Raw genomic sequence first — 21,360 nt, 5'->3', positions numbered from 1 at the left:
TACGGTCAGGAGAGCCAGTTTTAAAATTTACTGGTTGTAGTGATTATATTAGATTATGATCAGTTTAAAAAAAAAACGAATAATCACTTCATTTAACTTTATACAAGCGATAAAATGCTTTTAGATAGAAGCATGATTATTCATATTCCACAATCATTATAAAAGCTTGATGATGAGTCGAGCGACAGGGGATTACTGAATAAATATTCGTATCTGCTTTATATTCTCTCATTAATTAGCTTTAGACCAAACTGATACCGCAGCAACATCAGCTCTCATTTCTTTGAAATGTCAATAAGAGATGAACAAAACCAAATTACTCATCGTCATTTTAATTTTCTACAGACCATCATTATTATATGATTATCTTATGTTAATCCTAATTATTTCCCACTTTGCACTGTCCACAAAAGAAAAATAACAAATCATGTAACTTTATCTTGATGACAGGCCTGGTTTTCTTTTATTTACATGTGGTGTTTAAGTTATGATGTCCGGTGCCTGTGCCTCTGAGTGGATTTTTTATGTTTCATATTACTTCAATTATATATATGTTAACACACAAATTATTAAGTTCTTTCAGCTCAAGTAAACACGTTATATTAACACAATTGCTAACTTTGATTTAAGAAACACTTCATTACCAAAGTACTTTTGCCAATGTCTTTTTCCCCAGTATAAGAAGAAGAAGAAGAAGAAGAAGAAGAAGAAGAAGAAGAAGAAGAAGAAGAAGAAGAAGAAGAAGAAGAAGAAGAAGAAGAAGAAGAACTTGATTTTCCAAATAGGTTTTGGCAGTACCACACTGTAACAGGATGATTAAGTGAACTTTACATTTCAATTGTAAGTCCAGGGGCATTTACCAAACGTTTCCTTTAGTTACAGATCTTGATTCTGTGTTCATGGGCTCCTTGGTATTTTAAAAGCTTCCTGCTACACTTCAGTGCACTTCCTTTTCATGACCACATGGAAGCAGTGTTTCCTCAGAACAAGACGAGGACTCTCATCACGGAGTCTTGTTCTCCCTCCTCCCTCAGCATCTTCAGAATTGAGAGCAAAGAGTTTCTTTGCGCTAAGCAAACCGCCGCCTGACGTCAGAGCCAGGAAAGGATCGACTGCTCTGAATCACCCACTAAAGATTCAACACATGGTCCTAACGTGTGCAAAGAAGAACCAGTGGACTGTTAATGTCCAGGCATGGGAACCAGTCGGTTGACCAGGTAAGGTTCTACCAAACAATGGTAGAACCACACAATTATGAACAACATGTACTCAACTATCTGCATTTTACCATATATTTTAGAAGGAAGTATTTTACCTTACTACAGTTATCTGAAAGCTGTAGATACTTGATAATTCACCAATTAAGGCTTTAACTAGAAACATATAGTATGATGAGCTTAAGATTAAAGAATTGTTATTTGTGTATCACTCAGTAGAGCACATATATCTTTATAAATAATCACTTTAAATATAAAAAAGCGTCACCAGATTACAAAGACTCACATATATCAGTCAGAAAGTGATTAAACAAAAAGGTGTTGATCCATCCCAAGACTTTCTCTCATGACCACGTCCCATCCTTCCAACAAGTTTCATAGAAATCTTTTCAGTGGTTTTTGCATAATGAAATTAATGAAAACATAACTTCATTTGCGAAGGTGAAGCTTTACTTGAATGTGATGTTTGGCTTGTGACCCCAAACACAACGGTTCTCACAGCTGGGACACTTACATTCCAGATGTCTTTGAGTTGTAAGCAGTTCCAGAGACTGAGCGATTCAAAACAGGCAGAGCTTTGGAGCATTTGACCAAATAATACTTCAACTTATATAGAAATAGCTGTAATGGAGTAATTTTACATTGTTGTATTGTTGGTTTATTCAATTATATTATATTTGCGTAGCGCCTAGGCACAACATCATCTCAAAGCACTTACATAGTCAGATTGAGACCTATGAATATTATAGTGAAACACTTCCACAACGAGCAAACACTTTGGTGACTGTGGAGAGACAGAAACATAATCAGGCTTTTAACGGGAGAAACCTGCAACAGAACCAGATTCCGTGTGGGCGAGCAGAGACAAATGGGGGGAGCGAGGAGAGGCGGGTGGGAAAGAGGGGAGAGAAAAAAGATAGAGAGACCAGAAACAGATAAGGTCTGTCAGACTGATTGATATGATTGAAGTAATCATAGTGATTTTCATGGATGCAATTATGTTTTTGACAATAGCAGCACCAATTAATAGTAGTCGTAGTAGTTGTAATGATGATGATAATAATAATATGATAATATATTCAGTGCTTTTCCAACGGGGATCTTACTGATGGGTTGAATTACATGTGTCACACAGAACTTCAACCTCAGCAACAGGGAAGAGCCCCCACCTTCCACCAGGTGAGTCAGGTTCCAACTGTGTAAATGTCCTTAGCATCTGGTTCTGTGACTGAGTCCGACCTCTGGGACGCTGTGTGTGAACAGGAAGGACGTGTTGACTGATCGATGAAGCCACATGCATCAAAGAGAGAGAACTTTTCTATGGGAGAAGTCACATTTCAGCACTGGACAGCTCCACCGGACTAACATATCAGGTTTCAGCACTTTCCAATAAAACCCTTGTCTCCGTGTGAGATCAAATCAATAGCTGTTGTAAGGCTGAGGACATTTCTTCCACAGCTGTAATAAAGCGATGGATTACTCAGCGTTATGACAAACACTTGCAGCTTTTCCACAGAACGAAGCTGGTTCATTACTGACACGACAGCAGGACGTCCATTCAAGGAAAAGAGGATCAAAACAACCTCATCTGAATGTTCATGAAACCAAATTATTCAGAGAGATGACTCAGGTTGTGCAGTGGAGTGTGACCTCTGACCTTAGTGGAGTGGAATGGTTTGGGGGGGGGGGGGCCTCCACGACACAATTACCTGTACTGAACTATTACTAAGTCTGTTACACAGTCACAGTATAGGGATGAAAGACAAGTCCCTTTAACATTAATCACAACATTTTAAGGTTGGGTTACATTTAGGCTAGGGTTGGATACTGGTTATGGTTAAGTTTAGTTTAGGGTTAAGGTTAAGGTTAAGGTTAAGGTTAAGGTTAAGGTTAAGGTTAAGGTTAAGGTTAAGGTTAAGGTTAAGGTTAAGGTTAAGGTTTTGTTAGGGATGTAAGTTGGGTTTAGGTGAGGGTTGGTTTTAGGGTTAGGTTAGGGTCAGGTTTAGGTTAGTCTAGGTTTAAGTTAATGGTTGGGTTAGGTTTAGGTGAGGTGTAGGTTAAAACTTTCAGTTAAGTATAGGTTACGGATTTCAGTTGGGTTTATGGTAATGTTAGGTTTGGACAAAGTAGTAACTATGGTTAAAGTTAAAGTAAGAACTCAATGTAAGTCAAGGTCCCCTGAAGTCATGGAGACACGACTTTGTGTGAGGTATGCGTGTGTGTGTGTGTGTGTGTGTGTGTGTGTGGGGGGGGGGTCCTCCCTCCCATCCCATCATGCCACGTGATCCTATCTATGGCGTGACGTCAGACCTCATCAATTCACTGTAGAATTAATCATAATGTTTGAATCGCCAACACCCACTCTTTTTTTATGACTTGTCTCGGGGTCTTTCATTGACGCGGATAGAGGAGGCTCTCCAATGGCTGCGGAGGGGGGGGGGGGGGGTGTTGATGGGTGTGGCGGGGGGGGGGGGGGCGATGACGCAGCCGCCCCTTCCCCTCTCCACCCCAACTCCCACCCTCCCCTTACCTACGCGACAAGTGTAAAAGGCCTGCCTGCTCAGATTCATGGATAAAAAACCAAGGGGGAGTTAAGTTCACAGGACGCAGGGAAGTTCTCCGCAGACAAATGTTCGCCGGCGCTGATCTCCATCACAGACAAGCTGCGCGTAAAACCCCCCGAGAAGTAAGCTGCGGGCGCACGGAGCGCTGCTGCACTCTCCGCTAACAAGAGACCGGACAAGCGCTTCATCGAGGGAACAGAGGAAGAGGAGGGAAGAGGAGATAGAGAGAGAGAAAGAGAGAGAGAGGCTGAGATAGAGATCCTATCTCACTCTCCCCAGTTGAGGTCTTCAGCGGATCGCTCAGCGGATCGCAACTGGTAAGAGGAGGCACTTTTTACGCTGCGTAAAAGCGCGGAGCGTGTGAGGGGAAACTCAGGTGTGGCTGTGTTTTTTTCCCCCTTAGAAACTCATGGGTGTGATGTTAAAGTTATTGAATATCACCTCACGATTCTTCTTATGGACGGTTATTGCTATACACTCACTTACTGTGTCTTTCTCTTACAGCAGGACAATGTCTAGCAAAGCGACTCTAGCCTTACTCATCTATGGAATCATAATGCACTACAGCGTCAACTGCTCACCTATGGGGCTTAGCTTCCCCACTGTTAGGTATGTACTCCATCACTTCATCCCTAAGGTCTTCAGGTGTTCATCCTCTTTTCTTCTTGTTGCATGAGGGAACTGGAGGATTGGACACTGCAGCAGCTGCAGGGGGCACAGGGCAAAGACAATATCTGACTCACAGTAAGGGATGTCTGCAGCCACAATAGCCTTTATTGGATTACTGGATAACAGTGTATGACAGACAATCCATAGGGCTGCTCACACAGAAATAATTGCGAAGAAACATCCACCAGGGAGCGACTCTAATGTAATTTAGGGGAATTAGGCAGTGAAGTACAGTGGCTCAATCTGTCCTGGAGCCATTGAACCAATGTATGTGATTAGATAATTAATAGGAAACGTTTTGTTGAGGAAAAGTACGATTTATTTGAAAGAAAATATATTTTCCAAAGGATATTGCCTTTAAACTGTGGTAACAAGTAGCTTAAAATGAAGTATAGAGAATAAGTGTAAAGATTTCAGGGAGTTAGCTGTGTTGTATGTGTCTATTTTAAGGCTTTGTTATTTTTTTTATCTAGACTTGACAGTGAGGTTTATGATGAGGATGGAAATTCTTTACCGTCCCTGGATTATGACAGAGACCAAATGGATATGAGAAACCCTCCGCCTGTCGATGGCGACGTCTACACTTTGTATTACCCTCCAGACAAAAGGTAAATTGTATATATATCATCCCTCTGGTTGTTTTTAAACCCCAAACCTTGTTTTGCGTTGGAAACCTTCCATGTTTGAACATCTCATTGCTGTAGTCCTATTTCTGTCCATGTTGTGTGTTCGTGTGTGAGTCAGTGTCAAATTCTGAAGTCTTTTTATTTTAAACTGACCTGAGGAAAAACATAATTTCTTTAAAAAGTATAAGAAGAACCTAATGGACATTTCCAAATTGCAAGAAAATAGCCAATTGGAAATTCTGACTTAAGTAGTGGATTCATCAGATTTAAAAAAAAAAAAGGTAGGAAGAAGCAAATATAGTAATCTAAATATTTCGACTACATTTTTAATCAGTCTTTCATTTAAAAAACTGCAGTTTAAAACCAGATATTACACTTGACATGTTGGGATATAGACATATTTATTCTGCAGTGCAGCTACTTGACATTGTTGCCTCTATAAATGCCCTGGGTTTGTGGTGATTTCACTTTGTGGCTATATCTATTATCCCAGAACGGAAAGGCACGCAGACGGCATGTTTAATAAAGCCTACAGGAAAGCGCTGGGTCAGATATCAGCAAGGAAATATCTGCAATCTCAGATGGCAAAACGTGTAGGGTAAGAGCATCTTCTTGGTTGTCACCTCTTCTTTTCTTTGTGATGTGTTCCTGTCCTGTGTGTGTGTGTGTGTGTGTGTGTGTGTTCTTTGTCTCCTTTGACGGACCTTTAAATGCCCTCAATCCACGCTGTTATACGTGTGTTGTATACATGTCTGTGATCCCATTTTTCTCCCAATGCGTGCTGCTAAAAAAACTGCCACTGGATCAGCTATATTAAAGGAGGGTGGGTGCAAATGGGCACTTGATTGATTTGGAAGTGTCACTATCTGAGCTGTGTCATTAATGCGCGCGGGGGGGGGGGGGGGGGGGGGGGGGGGGGGAATTAACCCGCACATGCAGGCTTGAATTTATTTCCATATGAATAATTTATTGCCTTGAGTCCCAGTGGCTGCTGATGGAAGGGGAGGCATGCACTTACTCCAGTCTTATGAGCAGGCCTTATCGGATATTATTGGAGAGATGTGCCAAATTGCCCTGGGATGGGCTAGAAGTTAAACAAACGGAGGATGTGACACCAAAATAAAGGAAAACGGATTTGCAGGCACATCAGTCCTGCAGGCGGAATTTGTTCCGACCAAAATAAATCTCATTATCTCATTATTCCCCCGCCCTTTAAGATCCTAATTCCAGCATCCAGACTCCTAAGCCCCACAAGCAGAGGTCACTTGGTGATTGCGCAGTCGCATGTGTGTTTGTGTGTGTGTGTGTGTGTAAGTGTGATGCTGAAAAACCTCCCTCTTGTCTCTGGCAGCGGGGGGAAAGCGCTGGAGGACAGCTCAGAGCCCCTGTCCAAGCGACACTCAGACGGGATCTTCACAGACAGCTACAGCCGCTACCGAAAGCAAATGGCAGTGAAGAAATACCTGGCGGCCGTCCTGGGGAAAAGGTATAGACAGAAAATTAGAAACAAAGGACGCCGGCTGGCATATTTGTAGCATCCTCCCCTCCTGACTTATACCAGAAAAAAAACCTAAGTGTGTGCAGCCCCAGATGAAGTCATTCTGACATCTGAACAATCAGTGGATCGCTTTTATGTTCTTAAACATGTATTTATGTATGAAGTAAGCCATTAAAATGAATATTTTGATAATAATATTGTTTTTATTTTGTACTTAAAGCACTTGAGGACACATATATCGACTTTGTGGACAAATTTTTGTTCGTTATGAGAAAGAAAAAAATAGCCTCTATTTATGTATTCATTGATTTATTTTTCTTAGACCTATTGATTGAGGGGAGACAGTTGTTCTCGGGACGATTCGCTCCAACAGCCCTGTCTTTTAAACATGTCAGTGCTAAGATAAGAGATTGTGAGGAAAATAAATTGTTTAAAAGACAATCAATGTATTGAATGCTGCTTTTTGTAAAGTGACATTAAGAGTTTAGTTGTCTTTATTCACAACAGCCTTGAAGACATAGGTTTTCACCGTATCCTACAAGACATAGACTTTGACGCCCTCCCAGACGGGGATGAGTTTGAGGCTTTTTTGGGGGACTGGCTGAAACAGTTCTCCCCCGAATTTCCGGTGAGTGTCAGGCTCTTTCCCGAGGCCGTGTCCTTGCAGGGGGGCGTCTCTCACGTCCCTCCCTTTTTTTTCCTCTCACCCTTAACTCTGAACCTTGTGATCTTGCTCCAAACACTCAAATCTTCTTCCACCTCATTCGTGCTCCTGTCTCTCTCTCTCTCTCTCTCTCTCGAGTCTGTCAGATTTCACCTTGAATCCCGCCTGTATAGCCACCGCAGCGTACATGCTGAACGTGGAGAGGCTCTGACTGATATGTTATACATATCACCGCTGATTGATATGAATGGTAGAGATCTGTCCGCATCCTGTCACTGGATGGAAGGATGATTAACGATAACTATTTGATCAGATCTGGTTTAAACCAGACGTGAGCCCTACTGGCTTTCAAAGTTCCAGTTTTATAGGTCAAGATAGGAAAAAAAACAAAAAAATCTGAGATGAGGACCAGAGTACTTTTGAGGTTTTCTTGTCCTTTTCTTCCGCGGTGTTTACCGAGTGAACTTTCACCTTTGACTCCTGTAAAGTGCCAATCTTGTGTTTCCTTCAACCGTGTGTTTGGAAACTTCTTACTCTGCTGACGGTTTCCTCATGTCTCTCTGCCCATATAATAAGTATCACTGCATTTAAAGCACGACCAGGCAAATTTCAAAAAAGGCATAAAAAAAAAAAAAAAACACACACAAAGAAATGATACTCGTTACATGATGAGTAAACCATTGATTTGTTTCTTTGGGAGAGACACATGGGGCAGTTTGGACTTTTGTGTTTGAACCTTCTGGGTCTATTGTGCTTCCCTTTTCTGTCATGTGAACCAATGTAAAAAACTACAGTAGAATGCATGATTAAAGTAATTGCACTAGCCACTGCATCTCTGCAGACGACTCCAACTAGATGGTTTTGCTTTCTGACTACTGCAAACATATATATACATTCATTATTTACCTGTCATCTCTCTCGGTGTTGTTTTGTGTTCTGTTCTCCTCACTGAAGCTTGTCGTCAGTTGAAGAATTACCCTGAATGTCAATATCCTCTGTTACTGAACCATCTGGTAGCCCACTGTTTAATTGTATATGAAGATAAACTGCGATTAAAGTAGTTCACCCATCGTCAATGACAATTGAATTGAGGGAATTGAAAGTATAAGTTGCAAGTAGAGAGGAATAAAACACAGATAGAGAGACATTGAGAGAAAGAAAAATAAAGGAACAAGAACACGAGTCAAGGTTCATAAATGACATTATTCACACTTTGTCCCAGTTCCTACATACATCAGGTAAAATTTTGCATAAAAAAAACAAAAACAAAACAAGAGTTGATCTTTAGTTTTCAAAGAGCAGGGTAAAAAGTTATTTGATTTGTGTTTATTGTATAAATCTTTCTTTGATTTTGCATTCTCCTCTAGGCTTTGTGACGCAGGAAGCAGTTTGCGGCTGTGGTGCCTTGCATCGACTTTAAAAATCGCCATGAATCACAGGTGGCTATTTAGTGGCCCTACAATGCTGCACATCATCGGCTTACATTTCACCCTTTCTGTTGTGGTTTTTGTGTTGCACAGACGTTTGCTAGGCTCCTTCAGCGTCATCCAGCTTAGACGTCAAGCGTTCTTGCTTGCTTTCTTTGGCTCTTTGTTTTTAGAGCACTTGATTGGATTTTTTGTGAAAACTGAGGAAAGGATCAGTTCCCCCCTCTCCATAAAACATACATGTATGATAATGAAAGCGCCAACAGCCTTACTAAAATGAAATAATCTTCAAAGATATATATATATATATATTTATTGTGTAGAAAGTGAATATTAGATAACTACTTCAAATGGCGATCTGCAAAGGTCCAGTCAATAAATGTTCAAAAAAAGTGTTGTAAGATTTGTATGAATAAATTTTGTAAACAACAAATATTTCGTCTAATCTTTTGAAGCCGATATCACAATAAGTCTTTGACATGACGACACATTTAAGAGGATGAACATGAGAAGAGGCAAAAAAGCTGAATCAGTGGATCATCATCGGTGGACATCAGAGAGGGAATTCATGTAGACCACACACGACCAGAGAGGACAAACCACCAGGCTGCAAATCAGTTTCAAAGCACAGACACATAGTAGCTTGAAAGAAATATTTAATTCACTTTGAATTTAAAACAAGCAGTATCAATTCATGTGTTGTAGTTGAGGGCAACTACAAGATGTTGCAAGATAAACCAGTGATACAAAGGACGAGCTGCTGAAAAGGGGACAGACCCGAGTCTCGGGCTCTTTTTCGTACTGACTCAGTGGGTTCTGGCGGAGGAGCGGTGACACCAGTTGGCCGGGTGTCCAACTCCCCTAGAGGACAGCATGAGTAGAGAGACGTGGGAGGGATCACCCAGCGCAACCACACGGCCACACGCTGCCTCGCTGCACTTTACACCTCTCCAGGACTTCAGCCGTCACCGCCACCGCCAAGCGCCTGAAGCACGGGAGGAACAGTTGGCCGGTCTCAACACTGGTGCGTTCACTTTGTGCCAAAAGTGATGTCGAGGCACGGAGAGAAAGAGCTGAGGCAGGCTGGTTCCAAGCATCCATGCACAAACATACCTTTTGATGTCCCTTCATATATATAAAGTGACAACAATACAACCCAGTGCAGTTCAATGCTGTGACTTAGCACAATAAAGTTCATATTTTTATATTAAGTATATATCTTAATTTGGCTCCTACTTCATTATCTGCATTATAACAAGTGATATGATACAATTCTAATTCATTTTTAACAAAACCCTATAAGACCAACAGCAACTACACTTTAGCCTATTTGGTATATTTAGCCTGCTAGCTCTTAGGGATTGATCCATGTGATGGTTTTCAATACATTGTATTGATAGTTTCCATTTGAATTGACTTGACTAAACAACCTTTTCTTAATTGTTTCTTTTGGGTCAATAATGCCCCTCGCGGGCCTATATAAGTGGTTCTAGGGTGCTATATAACACAATATACTGTGTAGCCTTATGAGATGAAGGACTCAGGGAAACTTGCTGTGTGCATCTTGCTGATTTAAACATTAAAACATCAGATTGAGACTTTTTAGACTATTTCACATGTCCTATCAAAAAAGCTCAATACCTGTTTTCTCAAGTATTATCCTCCAGAGTCCATTAAAAGTTGTATTAACTTACCTACTTAAGTTGTATTATTAAAAGTGAGATAATGCCCTAATCACTGTTATATAATGATATGAAAGGGAAACAGCGGTGGTGGAGTGAGGCTTGATTGGGCTCCTGTTGAGACCCCAGGGACTCCCACACTGTGGGGGCAGCAGGCGGCATTTGGAGTCCCACCACTACACACTCTATCGCCCCCCAACCCTGTTCTATTTCCACACAACTTAGCCAGAACTACCGGTGACGGCTTTGAATACATCCTCATATCTCACACATGTGAAAATAAGTCACAGCTGGAGCTGCTCCTGAACAGTGACAGCTTGTCTGCTCTCCAGACCTGCCCGTAGTGCCTCCAGGCTCTTTTAAGGCTTCAGCCACTCTCACTTCAGCTTGTGAGTAGCTGCAGTATCACACTGTGATGTGTGGTATGGGATGTCAGAGCGAGCAACCACACAAAGCCGGCCGTGTCTCTGTCTGCTCCCCTGTGTGCGTAATAACCCCCCCACACACACTCTCAGACATGATGGCAGGGCTTTGATTCTGCGGCCCCGGCTCTCAGAGGAGCACGCACAGAAGATGATCAATGGGAGTGATCTGATTCCTCCGGCCCGTGCCAGACCCTTCCTTAACCTCCCTAACCCGATCAGCCAGTGTTGCCCGGCAACTGGTCCCGGGAGGACACAGTGGGTGTGGGCGTGGCGGCGGCGGCGGCCTTCCTGGGCACCAAAAGATCACGCCGGATATATTTCACTCAGATGGCTTCCGTGTCAGCGGTGTTGTGTTCTGCTGGCGGCGATGGCGGAGGATGCAGGGAGGGGCTGATGAATAGGCTCTCACTGATGGAGACACAGGTTGAGTAATGCACAGTGATTCATAGAAGAGACATAAAGAAAGACAAAGACGGACACACACAGTATAACTAATGCTTTTAGAAATGAATCACACAAAGACGCTTTTGGAAACAGATTAATAAGTCATTGAGGTACAGATCTACAAATCCGATTATTTTGAGTTTGAAGAAAAAACGTGCTTGGAAAAGTCGCCGAAAAAATAATACGACAAAAATGTAAATGGTAGGAAGATGCCATGCATTTTGAATTTCACTTTTCACTTTTTACTTCACTTTTTATATCTTTTATCTTTTATATATTTTTGTTCAGAAATGTTTATGTCAAAAAAACTTTTTTTGTATGTTTCTATGTTCATGTTCGTTGTATGCACCAACAACCAGAGCAAATTCCTGGTAGGTGTAAACCTACTTGGCAATAAAATACTTCCGATTCTGATTCTGAAACTGTGGATTCCCAATAATATTTTGATTGAACCTAAGAGCCTTTTTACTTGATACAGAAGTCCACCTTGTTTACATATAGCTACAGAGAAATACGTTACTTTCACAACTTATCAACACGTTAAATCAAATCCAACTGAAGCTAGGACGAGATATTTCAATCTAGTAACTGTAAAATTCAGACGTGCAACCATTCCTCAACATAGTTTCTATTCTTACTTTGCTGTTGTCAAACTGCAGCCGAAAAACCCTCCGATCTTCTTCCTCACGTGTTCAAATCGTGCTCCAAACTCCGAGCGTCAACCCAGGATCCCCCCCTGCTCCTCTGGGGCCTGTGTGAGTGACAGCTTTCTAGAGGGGGAATCCACATGCAGCCCTTTCATCACGACCGCCCCCTGGGCCCCTTCTTGACTGACTGCCGAGCGGTGCAAAAGTTCAGCCATTACGGAACACTGTGCTGCCGTTTTCACAACGGTGAGATGCGTTACTTTTTGACTGTCCGACATGTATGAGAGACGTTTGTTATGTGAGCGGACTTCATCCCTCAGTCCATCATCCACCTTCAAGGGAGGAAACATGTGTTTTCTTTGGTTTTGAATTTTTTAGCCATGTTAAATACAGTTACGGAAACTAGCACCGCCTCCTCGACTTCTGAACACATACGGATACGGACAAAACAGAAAAACTTGAGCAATACTACCACTTACCATGAGGGGGCAGTGTAGCTCATAGTTCAAGGTGGCTAATAAGTCATAGGACACAAGTAACCCATTTCAACACTGGCAGAACTTCTTAAGCAGAGCCTTAGCTAGTCGGTTAGAAATTACAGGCTCTCTATAAAAAACACATCATCTTTCTTACGAGGTACATTATCACAACTTCCTGCCCTCTAGTGGTTGTGCATATTATGGTTTCATCGTATGAAACGGACATATCTCTTATTGTATTTAAAGGCAGCATCAGCTAGCCTTAATTTACAACATTAAAAAAAGTTGGACTATATGTTAAGGCCACTTATACTGCTCATAGTTTTAGTATTGATATGTACTGCTTGTAACAATATGAGATCTCAACCTACATAACTTTTGGTAAAGGAACATCGACAGTGATAAAACTGACACATGCTTAATTTGATACACTCAAGTGAATTGTAGCTGCAGCTCCCTGTGGTTTGGTTTGCAGGTTTGACCAGCAACTTATTGAGGCTAATCTTGGAAAACTTGAGGTGGACACTGCTGTTTGTTAACTTTTGACTTCTCTGGACTTCTGCTGTTGTTATTATATATTATTAATCCCATCCCCGCCAAGAAAAAAGATCAAACTCTGCGGCTGGATAATGATTTTCATGTCCAAAGCCTTTTGAAAATAATTTATTTCTAGACTCTCTGCTCAGACAAGGGAAAGATCATGGTTGTGACAAGAAGGTATATGCTTAAACTTGGGGGGAAATATTGTATATAGAGTATTGATGCTATGAATCTTAATAACTACTTTCAATTTTCTATTAATTTGAATCCGTATTCATGGCCGAAAAGCACAAGTTTCTCCTCAAGGTGAGACTATTTCATTTGTGATATAACGCTGAATCCTAAACAACAAAAGGAAACCTTGCTCCATTCGGTCCTGCAGCTACAGCCTCACAGGCATATTGTTGTGTGACTGACATTACAAAACCAGTCTGCTGACTTGAGCCACTGCGAAGTGCAGCACACACTGCTTCACACATCCCCCCCCCCCACCCATTCAAAACATATGTACAATGCAGCTGCATTCACAGGGAGTTGTTAGCACGTTGCTGGAATGTGATAAAACTGCACTTTTTCCATAGAGGTGACGTGCAACACACTTGGAAGCATCTCAAAGGATGAAACGTAGAAAACTACAGGGCCACGTTTTATTATTTAGTTATCGTAGACATAGATAGATACACTGTTAGGCCTCGAGACTCACACAACTTATTAATCTCATTCATTTACAAAAGCATTAAAGATATAATTAGTAACATTTATACTATAAAACATAAAAAAATTGATTTATATATTGTGGAGTTCTGTGATTACGTTATCCAAAATATATCAAACAACATTCACACCCAGAGAAATCGGCTATTTTGTTACGTGCGCCTGAGTCATGGCAGGTCGATTTTTTATTGGCAATTGACAACAACTCCCATGATGCCACACTGCTTCACGATGTCATCAGACACGAACGTTTGGTATTGATTTGATTGAAAGACCCTTAGTAGTCAAAGTTGCATATTGTGCCTTTAAAGAAATTTATCAAATTAGTTTGTAGCTTTAACAGATTTGTATTAGTATTTGTCATTATTGATAATGGGCTTTATTACAAGTGAATATCTGGCTTTTGATAAAGGCCAAAAAGCTGTGAAATGTTGGCAATACTTTGAGCTACTCTGTGAGTCTGTCCGTGACTGTGTATGTTTGTGTGTGTGTGTCTCTCTCGGTCTGTTGTTTGGGGAATACAAAACGCTGACAGCACCTTGTTAGGCGGCTGGAATATTTGCTTCTCATCCCGCCTCCCTCAGTGACGCTTAAAACGCTGAAGGCACGTCATGTTGTTCGTGCTTGGATCACAAATTCACAATACTCTATTTCCATTATTCTTTTTAAACCTGCACGTCTCCCAGTTCTCAAGTTCCTCTTCCCACCTTGGTTCCCTCCCTCCCTCTCTGCGGACACCGTACAGTACATCAGAGCCCAATTAGCATTCTCCTGGCTCCGACGTCATGGCAGTCTGGGTTCAGAGGCCGGAGGTAGAGGAGCATGTTCCTGGATGTGGACTGAACGCTGTACTCATTATTGGGCTGTCAGCTGACCCCTGATGTCATCCTCCCCACATCATTAGAAGTGGTGTAGGTCTCGAGGCTCAACTAGGCATACACACACACACACACACACACACAGGCAACAGCGCCATTAATATGCATCTACTGACGTCACGGTATCGATCCATCCATTAGCACACTGTACCACCTCATGAAATCATCACTGTGCTCTGTAACTTTGCGAGGATGAGGAAGGTCACAGACACGCCGGGAGATCGGGGAAGATATGTTAAATCACTTCTCTGCACATTTGCGGCGCGCTCCTGCCCACTGTGTTGGGAGGTCATAAAAAAAAAGAAGAAGAAAGAAAAACAAGGCCATAAAGTGTCTTGTTGTGGTGGTTTTTCGTGTCTAGACGTCCATCATTCATCTGACTCCGATGAGACGGCCGTAATAAATCACTTCACCTGCCTCTTTTAAATCCTGCAAAAGGTGGATGTAGAGTGGATTTATCTGGTTCCTGCTGACGTGGATATACCGGTCTGCTCTTGTGGGAGGCAACAGTGCGAGCAGAGATAAATCAAACACTAACAGAGTACAACATTCAGTCATCTCCTAAAAAGAGAGTATCAGTTATTCATGTTCACACAATTTCCCTGTTTTATTCTTTTGTTTTATCGCAGCCTATTGAAGAAATCAGATTATTTAAAAATCAAATTAAGATTATACTTTTTGTGGGTATAGCTTTAATTTTGAAAGTAATCTTTAGTCAGGCTGATATTTATTTTATGTTTAAGAATTACTCATAGACATGTTTACAATGAGCACTGCTCAAGTAAAACTGTTTAAAATCATATTATACTCAACGAATCTGCTCTGATCCTAAAAGGAGAAGATAGTCGTCGTTCTTTCTTCACTTCACAACACAGATCTCATGCTGTTCATCTTCATCGGAGACTTCGTCCATTAGTCTCGCTGTTTGTCAAAGTTCGCGGCATCCTAATACAATTTAATGGCTTCTTATAAAACCCTTTTAGTGACCGCTTTAGACATGACATAAAAATAAACTGGTGATGAATAAGCAAGGTAATTAGATTTGACTGAAGCCGAAACGTATTTCTATATGTACTAGCCGAGCGATGGCTGCACGACCATTTGTGGGAGAAATTAATTTCCTGTCATACATGATTAGACAGCTTGTTAGGACAATTATCTTCTTGGTGAGTCAGTCATTATTCTTTGGATTCTACATATCGTTTATTAACACTTGTTTTTATCTGCGCCTTTGTTTTACATTTCAGATTTTTAGAGTACAGTCTGGAGACCCTCAAATACTGAGTTTAATGGATTTATTCTATGATTCAGATGCAGGTTTGTTTTTCAGACGATGGGCTAATTTGCAGATTAAGCACTAATCAGCAATTAACTAACCTTTGTCTGTTAAACAGACTGGAGATAACCTTTGGATGCTTTGTAGTCGGTTGCGATCTGAATGAGTGTCCTATCATTCATCCTCTCCTCTCTTTCATATGTATCTTTAATATCTCCCGTTACCAAAATAGAGCCTCTATCTTTAGCTCCTCACAGTTCATCTTAGCAGACACTGACTGCTCCTGGAAAAAAAAAAGAAAAAGAACGGGTCTCTTGTCTCCTCTCAGCTTCCTCCTGAGGTAACGCTGCAGGGCTGCAAGTGTTGATGAAGCAGCGGGGAGCAGAATGACTGAAAAACCAGGCCACTTTCAGCCACTGAAAAAAGTGTTGACATTATCATTTTGCAGCTGATAAATAATGACGAAATAAGACATCCTGAAAACGGGCCGACACAAAACAACTCAGGCAGCGGGGGGGCTTTGAGGACGTGTTATTTCACGATGGAGGAGAAAGTTGTGCGCCTTTCATAAAACCTACAGTTTCCCTTGAAGTGTGGCGTCCTGAAAAAATGCACGATGCCGGTTTATTTGTCCCAATGCGCGCGCCGCAAACTCACTGCAGAGCAACAAACAAGCCTTTATGTCAGAATCAGCACCATTACTGTCTCGGCGAGCCATACTGTTAAGCTCCGAGCTTATTAAAAAAGACTGAGCAGGCCATATCGGCCGACAGCCCTGAATCATTCAGCGGAGCCTTTTTCTTAATGTGGAGGGGCAACACTCTCGGGTGTCATCCAATGTACTTTCTGTCCTTACTTACGTCCTGGTGCTCTGTTTGAACCACTCTAAGTACGTCTGAGATATTCCTGCAATGGAGATTTAGAGAGACCCACAAAAAGAGCCGTTCTCACATCGTAAAGGACAGAAAGTCAAAGATGTGGTGAGAAGAGAAAGTTCTACGTGCTCTGGCTTTTGTCTCCATCTTCTAAGAACATAATAAAACGAATCAGGTAGAATTGGTTCCTACTGCCTCGTCTTGTTTTCTCTTGTTTGAGTTTACAGAGCAAAGAAAGTAATTATGAGACCGGTCCTGGGGTTCAGATGTCAGGATGTGGTGAACAACATCCGCTCATGGGTCCATTGGCTGCGGCCGTTTAAGGAAGTAGTAAAAGTGAATGTTATTGTTGTAATTAAACTTTAGCTGAATTGTAAAGAGCCGAAATGAAAATGTGACCTCACAACAAAGGAACCCTTTAGTAAAGATTCATTCATGGCACTGGAAATATCTACTTGGGCAGTAGAGTGTAAATCAAGATGGACGACAAGACAGCTCCCAAAAGGGAAGTGAACTCATCTTGATAGCCCCCTAGTGGCTGGCAAGTTCAAAAACCTTGTCTCCTCCACGTTAGTGAGGGACAATGGGATCAGACAAAAACTAAAAAGTCGGATTGTGTTCAGCCTTAAGAAGGAGGTGGTCTTTGTGTGTGGCCTGGACATCAAAGGCCAAAAAATAAGGATGTGGCGTGCAGAGGACTTCCGTCATCATCCCTAGCTTGTCCCGCCCCTTACTGCTGTCGCCTAGCAGGAAAGTTTTGATGCCCCTTTGAATATGTGCAGAGTTAAGTGTTGGATGCCTTTGTTTCTCGGGGATGGAAAACACCTTTGTCAAAGCCGTGTGACATTATCGGTCTTCAGGATGTGGCCTCTGAACTGAGACACAGCTTCTGGCACACATGATGTTACAATGAAAGATGGTGGCTCCTGTGTCTGCGATGCTTTAGATCCATTTTTGTTCAACCGGAGGAAGTGGACACATGTTGTTTCTTCACTTGTGTATTTACAGTCTGTGCCCAGGACACAGAAAATAATCACATTTCCTTCAATTTATGAACATGACGGTTCCTCGAACACACTGGATATTTTACTTATTGAGAAATACACAATATGTACAAATTTAGTAACTTCACTTTTAATTCAATCCTTTACATTTCCTCTCGTATCTTCTCCATAGCAGAAATAAATATTACTCACAAGCCTCAGAGCTGCGAAAACATGTTTACAACCAATCACTCCTTTATGGATTCACCTTGAATTCACACAAGCATGATTGTTTGTTAATAACATTTCATAAGCAGAGGCTGCAAATCAAACTCATTCCTCTTCATGCACACTCTGCATGTTTGTTGGTTATTGAACAGACTTTCTTCAGCTGCACTCCATCATCACATAATTAAAACCCTTCACACTAATACTGAAATAACAACACACAGACATTTTTCATTTGGCTCAAGATATTATAAAAGATATAAATAAAGTGCAGCTGAATTGTTTGTGATTGCAGGGAAGCAGGAAGAATGTAAATCAATGAAAATGTACTCCGCCTTATTAAAGACATGTTTATTAGACGAGGTGGAGTTGCAGCTCACGTCACTCCAGCTACAGATAGAAAGTGTCACTTTACTTGGAGTCGCTGAGGAAACAGAGTTTTCACACCACGATGTGAACACCCATAATTCAAAAGGTGGATATGTTATTAACTTTACTTTCAGACATTTCCGGAGCAGCTGAATGTGAGAACGTAAAAAGGTCTGAGTCAGTAGCTCTGGACATTTGCGGGGGAGAGCTCGACAGAGAAGAGAGAAAATCACATGGGACATGCTGTAGTATTTTATCATTTCATATGTATCATATTTATTTATCATTGAATTTGCTGGGAAGACGTCAGGTGGGAAGAACATATGCATGATCTATATTATATATTGAAATATTGTTATCAATTATATTTGTATTTGTGCACAGTGATGCCCCCCCCCCCCCTCCCACAAACCTGGAGGAGACAAGGCTCCACCAGCTAGCCGTCATTTCGACCTGTGGCTCAAATTACACAGTATTATAACGCCTCACAAAGGAATAAATGGAAAAATACCATTAAGAGCCTGTAATAAAAGTAGTGAGCTGGGTGTAATTATGTCAGAAACCTTTCTTCATACAGCTTTTAATTGAGAGGATGCATCACCGGGATGAGTGTGCTCCTCTCCTCCACTCTCGTTCTGTTTTCTAGCAACGAGGACTTGCTCATTATTGGTCAATTCAATGCAAGGGTGTCGTGGTGTCAAATGAGATTTGTCTCACCATTACAAGAAGTAATTGGTCGAGGCTCTCCCCCACAATTTACTCTCAGCCAGCGCTACAATAGCTTTATGGTGAATAATTGCTGCTGTCTGGCTCAGCACTGTTATGGGCAACAGGAGTGCGGAGCCCCTGCAGCTGAGCGGCCCGACGGTCCTCGGTGGAGAGGATGGAAACCTCTCATCTGGTCTAATAGATGGTCATGTTCAGAGCGAAAATATCTGGTCTAGGAAACCTAAAAAAATACAGTTTTTTCGAGCGAGTATAACAGATAAGGTAAGATGAGATATGAGAGAACAGATGAGACAAGAACACACAGGATTTATATCTGAAACCCAAAAATAAAATGTCATCATACCTCCTAAAAATATTGTTTCCTCATGTGTTTCATTGTGGGTAATTTCATTTATTTGACCTTTCTTTGGTCTGGTCAGTGAAATGGAGATTGTTAATTTTCTTATTCCGTTATAATTTTAAATTGAAGTGACATTACACTAAATAACTCTAAAATGTCCCCAGGCTCTGGCGCTGAAAACCCTTTTAATAAAAAACAAGTTTCCCAGTCGAGAGGCCGAGATAATTTTTTGTTATTTGTGCTGCAGACATTAATTCTGGGGAAAAACAGACAGAGCCCATTACTACTGTGCACTTAAAGAGGAATTATCACAAAACAAGACGGAATTTAAAACACTGCTCTAGTATATGTCAGTGGTTAATATCACAGGATGCTTTTGAGTTTATAGGGGAAAGACTCAAGATAGAAGACAACTGAAGCTTGTCGTCGACTCGCACAAAACTTTACACAAAAAAGGAAAAAGTCAAACACAGCGCCCCGACACCGAGCCTCATATCACTGATTTGTTGAATTTTTATTATGTATGTATTAAAGCCTGAGTTTCCGTCTAAATCAGCCGGCTGCCGAGGAAACAGGCCCTCATGGTGTATTGATGGCCTCGGCTCAGAATGAAGTCCTTCACTGTCTGCTAGCGATGTCCTGGTTATACATGCCTCACAAATTTTTAGCACAGGGGGTAGGATTTGAATAAAAGTGTCAGGATGATTTAGCGATAAAGCCGCTGCCGGTCCTCATGACGAGCGCCCTCTCTCAGTGTGAACATCGTTTGGCAGGCTCTCCCCACCGAGCGTCACCCACCTCGTGCCCTTGCTGCATCCGAGCAGAGCTTCGTTAGGGGGCAGAGGCTCGGAGACGTGACATTTGGGAGTTTCTTGTTTGTGTTTATTTTTTCCGTGACACATAACCTCGCCGCTATAGGAGCGCGAGGAAAACCGAGACGATAACAAGGGAACTGCAGGAACTATATTCATGACTTCTCCTCTCCCGTTAGTTTTAAGGCTCCGGATGAACAAACCAGAAGGTTAAATGCAAAGGCCACAAACTGTTTACAACCTTGTGTCTGTGCTGTGATTGGCAGCTTCGCCGGTTGGTTACTCAGTGCTGGGAAATGAAATATTATTTTTTGCGATTCTAACCCACGGGCACCGGGGACACGTCTGAGATCTGGCATTCAGGACCGACACTGCAGCTCCGCTCATTAGTCTGGTTATAACTGTTTAATGTCCAAAAACTCGTCGGAATCAGCGGAGGTCAAAGAATTTAGCAAATAGATGTTTAACTAATTGTCTGAATGTGACATCCGATTATGCAGCCGTGTGGTTCTCGGGGCTAAATTACATTAATAGGAGACTTCCTCTGATTTTCAAGATATTTAATTACAGATGCAGCCAACCGGGCTAAGATCTTATTAATATTATCTCCTTATTAACTCAGAGTGAATGAGGATTGTATCCATTCCCATTGCAGACAAAAGTCGGATGGTAGTGGTCTTTCATCAGCTGTAACCTTTTGACCAGTGGAAAAGCAGCAGAAGATAATTGGGTAACTTTTGTGCTATTGTCATTAAAGTTGAAGAAGTCGGCAAATTGAGATAAACTACGGGGGTCGAACCGTTTCTTGAGGCTGTGACACGTTCCTACTAAATACAAAAGTCATGTGAAGAAATATATAATGCAAAGACTCATGTGTGTGTTGTAGTGTTTAAGATGTGCCAGACCTTCTCGCCTTCCTGTGTCTTTCTATCTCTGTGACACCTTGACACTTATACGAGCAACATATCAGTTTGTCTATGGTGTCACCCCCCCCCCCCCCCCCCCCCCGCGCGCGGTGATGCCTAACTCATGGATCAGGTGCCGGGTGGAGGCGGGTGAGGTGCGCTGCGTTTTCCCTGAAGTAGACGGAGATGGAGGGGGGAGCGAGGGAGGGGAGCGCGAGAGACGGGGGCCATGACAGTGAGAGGGGGCCGGGTAATTTGCTCATGTCCATTCATTACCTTCATTAAAGTCTGAGAAGCAGACACATGCTCACTGTCTGATTTATTCTGTCAATCATGGCAATGATAGGCCGGCCTATTACTCTCCCTCCA

General features: G+C 41.9%; 1 protein-coding gene across 4 annotated transcripts; it reads left to right on the top strand.

Moving 5' to 3' along the window:
• The first annotated feature begins 3,807 nt into the window (after positions 1–3,807).
• adcyap1a (adenylate cyclase activating polypeptide 1a) lies at positions 3,808–8,828 on the top strand. 4 transcript variants are annotated; one of them, XM_062379019.1, is made up of 7 exons: positions 3,808–4,098; positions 4,286–4,390; positions 4,924–5,058; positions 5,570–5,674; positions 6,428–6,562; positions 7,082–7,202; positions 8,606–8,828. In XM_062379019.1, exons 2-7 carry the CDS (start codon positions 4,293–4,295, stop codon positions 8,612–8,614), a joined length of 603 nt encoding a protein of 200 aa, XP_062235003.1. In that variant the 5' UTR covers positions 3,808–4,098; positions 4,286–4,292; the 3' UTR covers positions 8,615–8,828. The 4 variants fall into 4 exon arrangements, with proteins under 4 accessions (XP_062235003.1, XP_062235001.1, XP_062235002.1 ...); XM_062379017.1 differs by having other exon boundaries at positions 7,082–8,828; XM_062379018.1 differs by lacking the exon at positions 5,570–5,674 and having other exon boundaries at positions 7,082–8,828.
• Positions 8,829–21,360: the final 12,532 nt, after the last annotated feature.

The sequence above is a fragment of the Platichthys flesus genome, chromosome 21 (genome assembly GCF_949316205.1).
Source record: "Platichthys flesus chromosome 21, fPlaFle2.1, whole genome shotgun sequence".
Taxonomy (NCBI): domain Eukaryota; kingdom Metazoa; phylum Chordata; class Actinopteri; order Pleuronectiformes; family Pleuronectidae; genus Platichthys; species Platichthys flesus.
The sequence above is the reverse complement of the archived record's forward strand: the minus strand, read 5'-3'. Positions and strand labels throughout refer to the sequence as shown.

Coding starts and splice junctions, on each gene's coding strand:
- adcyap1a (XM_062379017.1), top strand. CDS start 4,293: ATGTCTAGCAAAGCGACTCTAGCCTTACTCATCTATGGAATCATAATG. Junction 5,059..5,569: donor TATTACCCTCCAGACAAAAG/GTAAATTGTATA, acceptor CTATTATCCCAG/AACGGAAAGGCACGCAGACG. Junction 5,675..6,427: donor CAGATGGCAAAACGTGTAGG/GTAAGAGCATCT, acceptor TGTCTCTGGCAG/CGGGGGGAAAGCGCTGGAGG.